A 6,581-nucleotide genomic window follows, 5' to 3' on the forward strand; every position below is an offset into this window, starting at 1 on the left:
ACCAGCTGCGCAACACCATCTCCTCCCTTGGAGCCACCATTGGTAGGCATGAGGAATTGCTTTGTGGCCTTATGGAGGGGGTCCACACCTTGGCCGAATGCCATGACCGGGCGTTGGACATCTTGCTGGAGCAATTCCGTGGGTTGGCTGGGAGGCAGCCTGCTACGACAGTAACCTCACAGCCACTCAGTAACTCAGCTGTTAGCAGTGCCGGTCACTCCGGTGAGGCCCCGCTTACCTCCCCCGGAACGCTTCAATTAAGAACCGGGCACCTGTCGGGCCTTTCTAGCTCAATGTGCTCTCATCTTCGAGCTTCAGCCCTTCTCCTTCCCCTCGGACCTCTCAAAGATAGCGTACCTAATCACGTTGATATCCGGGAGGGCGCTCGCCTGGACTACAGCCGTATGGAAGCAACAGCCGGCCATATGCGTCAGTCTGGAGGAGTTCACCGGAGAAGTAAAGGTTTTTGATGCCCCATTCTCCGGGAGTGAGGTTGCTCGAAAGCTATTCCAGCTTCGGCAGGACTCCCGCAGTGTGGCAGACTATGCGGTGGATTTCCGCACGTTGGCAGCTTAGAGTGCCTGGAACCCGGAAGCGCTGTTCGACATGTTCCTACACGGAATCTCGGAGGAGGTCAAGGACGAGCTTGCAGCCCGGGAATTACCGATAGATCTCGATTCCCTTATAGCCTTGACCATCAGGATCAATGGGCGACTACGGGAACGACGGAGGGAGAGGGGATTCGTCAAGCCTACCAGTGTTTTTCCCTCTGCTCCTGTCTCTCGATTGTTCCTGTTTCCCCGGTGTTGACCATTCTGCCTGCCCTGAGCCTGCCTGCCGTCCTGTACCTTTGCCCCATCTTTCTGGATTACTGACCTCTGCCTGCCCTTGACCGTCTTTTGCCCGCCCCTGTTTGACTAATAAACTGTTGTTACTTCAACTTTGTCTGCATCTGCGTCTTACCTTTAACGTGATAGTAACACTAGAATGCTCTACATGGATAGATACAAGCCCTCCATTCAACTGTCACTGTTAGAAATGCCTATTCTTGTGTGGGTATACTGTATAGACAATCAGCTAACCCGCCCAGCCGTCTAGTATTGGCTCACTAATGAGGGGAGAGAAAGAAATTGGTCACTAATGAGAGAGACAGAGCGAGAAAGAAAGTGAGTGGGAATCCCAGCTGTCATGGGCAGAGCTCACTGTTACACTGTATTACTGACGGCCATGCTACCTCATTAGAGCCTCTGTGCTATCTGGAATCCTTGGGACGTCCCTACCCCCATTGAAGTTGAAATTTAACAGGGTTAAGGGTTAGGTAAGGTTTATGACGAGGGTTAGGGTTTAGGGGTAGGCACATCCCAAGGATGCCAGGTAGCACTGACCCTCTTTTAGGCGGTGTCAAAGGAAAGAACGTAACTATTATACCCAGCAGGGATTCCTGGGGCTTTTCATACAGCCTTCTATGAACCAAACAATGACAGGGACCACCCAAACAAACATGGCCGTAATGACTCCATTGGAAGGAGAATTAGTGCAACAGATATTTGTTCAGTGGCTTAAGGCTATTTCTGGGTCTCTGTCCGTGTTGAGGGATTGTTTGGATTGTGTTGGTTGACTGGCTATATTCATCATGGAAGCCAATCCATGCAAAGGCTAACTGTAACCAGAGGGAAATGATAGAAAAACCATATTCCAGCCATGTCTATTCCACAAGTTACCACCAGCTAAATCGATGCACTGGAATAACATATGCTAAAAATGTGTACTTGACCAATAACATTTTATTTGACGTTAAAATGCTTATTTACTTCGTTCCATCAGACTGCGCAATGTTATTGATGCGCATTATTTGTCATTATTTGAATATGTTGGTAACCCGTTGTATAAAAGGGATAATGCCCTCGAAGCCGGTGTTTAGAGGATATATTGGCACGGTTAACAACACCCGTGCCAATATATTTACATTTACATTTAAGTCATTTAGCAGACGCTCTTATCCAGAGCGACTTACAAATTGGTGCATTCACCTTATGATATCCAGTGGAACAACCACTTTACAATAGTGCATCTAATATGTCCTCCAAACAACGGCTTCGAGGGCATTATCACTTAAATATATATCTATATATAACAAATCTAAACTAAACAAATAGCAGTTAAGAAAGAGACAACACTTTACAAAAGCAATTTGCCTTTTTTAATCTTACATTGCATTGAAAATGTACATAATAGATTCATACATTTTACAAATAATTTGTTCATAAAAATATATTTCTTTATAAAACACTTTTTTAATCACATTTTTTCTATTTTTTTTGTTATATATTTTCAATGCATTTAACATAGGAGTACCCAGTTGTACTGTACTGCAAATAGTAGTTTAATTTTACAGTCCAATCCTAGAATTGTATGGGTTCTTTATTGCAGTCAATTTTATAGGAGAAACTAAGTGGCAAAATAGATTGAAAGGTTAAAACAAAACCCGGCACCTAATGAGTGGAATGGAGCTGTGGTGTGTCACCAGACTGTGTCCGTGTTAAGTGTTCAGCAACACATAAAGTCATGTGAGGTGAAGGAGAGAGGGAATGAGGCCGTAGATTAGAAAAGTGAAAGACAGGAACGGGGGGGATGAGGAGAAGAGGAAAGAGCAGCAGACCTGATTCACATGGTGTTTGGTAGGCACTGTGTAAAAATGACCCACTTGGATACATCGACGAATACTGCAACAACTATTGAAACAAAAGAAAATCGTAACAAAAAAAGTGCAATATAATGAAAAGTCAAAATGAAAATGTTGTCTGGAAAGTTCGATCTTTGGGTCATGATCCAAAATGGCAAATAAGAGTTCAATAATCCAGAAAACCCCTTCTATTCACACCTCACAGTTAACATCAGTACTTCAAACACCCCTGATTGGCTCAGCGGGGAAAAAACACAGAACGTGGGACTGAAGCTAGAGAAGAGGGAGTTACGGTCAAAACCGTTGTTTTAAAAAACGATTTAACACTTTAAAAAGGAACCCCAAAATACTTCTGTGTTTTTTTTTTTTGTGAACAGAATTCTTTTGAAATATTTTATTTTCTTCTTCTCTTTTCTATAAACACTTCATATAATCTTGCTGCCATTGGCCCCTCCCACATGATAATATATAGCACAAAAATATAGGTGGTGAATGCTTCTCATATATGCAAGAAGAAGATTTACAGATCCTTTTCAATTTATAAAAAAGACCCAGTCGACTGTGAAGAAGAAACACTCGCAGAGTGCAATATAATAAGGTAACGTCAGAACTCTCCAAGTCACTCGTCGACCACTGTGAAGATTTGGGTTTTTATGTTTCTCAGTTCTCAGTTCAGTCTTCTAAAACGTGATGTTGGTCTAGTCTCCCAATAAGTGTCCTTCTCGACACACATGACCAGTCAAAGTTCCTGAAGAGTGTGCTTTAAGTACCAGAGGATTTGTTTCTTGTACCTCTGTCGCCACCATGGCCAACACACCTAGACTGGACTGTCTTCCATCTCTATCGCCAGTCTAAATCTCAATTAAATCCGCTCGTTTCGCAAAAGCATTTTCCTGTTCTTTTTTACCCCGATACAAAAATAAGAAAAAAATGATGCAGTCGCCAAGCGGACTTCATTATACCATTGTGCAGACTGTGTTCAGGTTAGGGTCGAACCGGACAGCTTTGCCTTCCACCGACTTGGCACTGGTGTTGTACATGGGGTTCTCGAAGGCCGCCTGGCCGTTGTTGTTCTCGTGGACGGAGCAGCCTGTGTACTGGGCTTTAGGAGTAGTCCTAGAGAAGGACCAACACATTGTTCAGACTCAGTGGAAGAGAAGAAGTCAGTATGAAGTCAACATGTAGCTTTTCTAAGAATATGTAGTGTGTTTAAGGGGCAGTCCTGTGGAGAAACACAGGAATGGTTCATGGTCCTATATGTGAATAACAACAACCAGTACGTAACACACATGCTGTAGCTCCTGACACAGTAGCACAGTATACTGTGTCGGTAAGACTAGCTGGTGGTAGGTCGGTAATAATAGCTGGTGGTAGGTCGGTAAGACTAGCTGGTGGTAGGTCGGTAAGACTAGCTGGTGGTAGGTCGGTAAGACTAGCTGGTGGTAGGTCGGTAAGATAGTTTACCGATCCGAGGCATGCTAGCGACCAGGCTATTTTGTAGCCTGACCTACCACCAGTCTTATTATACCGACCGATCCATACACACCAGCTATTAGAGCGAGAGCGGAACCTACGCCAAGCTAGTATTGATGGGCTGGCAAGACGAGTATGGAGACCGAATTGCAAGGATTGAACGGAATCATAAAGGGCCTAGATACGTAGTCCTCCACTCTCGGCATACGATGAAGTAGGCTCAGAACCGACCTAGACCAGCCCAGAGGTCTATTCCATTTATCCCGCACGATCCGTGAGAGGACGGAGGAGGAGGGGCTACATACAGGAGCTCGACACAAAGCTGGATTAGAATCGAGTACTCGACAGAGAGTGTGGGGTTGCCTGAGGCCAATAGCTTAAGGTGAGCTTGACACTCTCCGGAATTCCAGCGAGCTGGATCATTGTCTCGCAGTGCACCAGGGCGCAGTCCAACCAAATACCAGCGAGAGTAGAGACCGACGCGGACCGTAAAGAGCCACCTAGGCAGTGATTAGGATTAGACGAAGACGTACGACCGTTTACCACCAGGGGCGCCGCATTGATAGCTCTCGTAGGGGCAGAAGAAGCCGAGTTACGAGACACGGCAGCTAGGGTGAAACACAGAAGAACCGGTATAGCAAGAGCCAGGGCTAGACGGTTACTTGAAGCAGACGCGAGTCGCACTAACCACCAAGCTTAATGTATATACCAGTGGAGACCGTACTGACCACACAGCTATTGATGTACCCCGAGGCCTACCCACACAGCTAGTAGTTACGCGACAGACGAATACCACCAAGCTAGTATTAAGAGCTCTGTACACGGATTATGTTTAAGAACCCGGTGTAAGTGCAGTAAAGGGTACCGAGGCTTATTATTTACCGACCTACTAGGGCCGTCCTGGGATAAAGGCCGACAACAATGGGGTGAACCTTTATAGGTGTGGAATGTCGGTATTTTACGCAAAATAAGGGCTTAGTCGTGACATGGGTCACGCGCATTGCCCTAGAACCCTAACCCGCAGCGTGTAGGTATGTACCATGAAGTCAAGCACCAGAGAGGACCCCTACAAGCATAAGCACGATTATTATCTTTTGAGCTCGTGACCATAAAACACTACCAACAGCGTATATTTTATGACCGAGAGAGAGAAATTACGACGAAATGTAAGCGAAGACGGCAGTGAGAATGGGGACCTAGAGCACGTAGCCAAGCTAGTGAAACTTACGCGGAGACACGAGAACTGGATCCTACCAGCAGGCCTTAGTTAGATGTGACCATGTATCCGTGAGCCTAACCAGTGTCAGTAGTCTGTCACAGGTGAAAGACTGCTACCGGACAAACACGAGCGATGAGTGATTTGAACTCACCAGTACGAACATGCTAAAGGTGAGCGATGCTGCACAGAGTGAATGATACATAGCCACCAGAGGGGTCGTGGTGCTAAAAGAGCAAGATCTAGTGCTAGTTACCAAGGACCGGACGAAAATGTAACCACCCATAGGCTTATTAGTTGATACCAGAATCTCAAGAGACAAATACTTATGAGTTTCGCACCACCAGTTATGTGTCCTTTACCCAATTGAGCAACCTCGACCTTTGTTAGTAAATGCGAGATGCGCACGATCTGCAACTGACGATTCCTCTACCACCAGCTATTATTACCGACCTATCACACCAGCTAGTATTACCGACCGACCTACCACCAGCTAGTCTACCGACCTAACCACCAGCTATATTACCGACCTAGGGCCACCAGCTAGTATTGTACCGACCGAGGCCTACCACCAGCTAGTATTACCGGCGACCTCCACCAGCTAGTATTACCGACCTACTACCGCCAGCTAGGTATTACCGACATAACCACCAGCTAGTTTTACCGACTACACCACCAGCTAGTCTTACCGACCTAAGCCACAGCTAAGTTTACGACCTACCCCAGCTAGTCTTACCGACACTAGTCCTACCTACACTAGTCTTACCGACCTACCACCAGCTATTATTACCGAGGCCTACCACCACTAGTGTTACCGACCGGAATGCTACCAACCAGCTATTATTCCGACGCTACCACCAGCTAGTATTACGACCTACACTGCTAGTGCTTACCGAACCTACCAACTCAGCTAGTATTACCGACCTGACTACCAACCAGCTAGTCTACCGACCTAACCACCAGCTAGTTTACCGAGCCTACCAGCCAGCTATTATTACCACGACCTACCACCAGCTGTATTACCGAGCCTACCACACAGTCTAGTCTACCGACTACCACAGCTCATTATTACGACCTCCACCAGCTAAGTATTTACCGGACCTCCCCAAGCTGAGTCTTGGACGGGGAGACCGGTGAGGGGGGGGCGTCACCGGCGGGGGCGTAGTGCTTACCGGGGGACGCCTGACGGGGCCACCAGCTGTCGTTAGC

At 46.6% G+C, this 6,581-nt stretch overlaps 1 protein-coding gene across 1 annotated transcript in view; it reads right to left on the bottom strand.

The window, feature by feature from the left end:
• Positions 1-2,183: 2,183 nt before the first annotated feature.
• LOC111955783 (CUB and sushi domain-containing protein 3-like) overlaps positions 2,184-6,581 on the bottom strand; it is a 47,823-nt gene continuing 43,425 nt past the window's right edge. The window contains exon 10 of the mRNA XM_070436402.1: positions 2,184-3,799. Coding sequence (XP_070292503.1) covers positions 3,640-3,799 — 160 coding nt within the window. The 3' untranslated portion in view covers positions 2,184-3,639. The remainder of the gene's footprint in view (positions 3,800-6,581) is intronic.

This window comes from Salvelinus sp. IW2-2015, linkage group LG31 (assembly GCF_002910315.2).
Source record: "Salvelinus sp. IW2-2015 linkage group LG31, ASM291031v2, whole genome shotgun sequence".
Classification (NCBI taxonomy): domain Eukaryota; kingdom Metazoa; phylum Chordata; class Actinopteri; order Salmoniformes; family Salmonidae; genus Salvelinus; species Salvelinus sp. IW2-2015.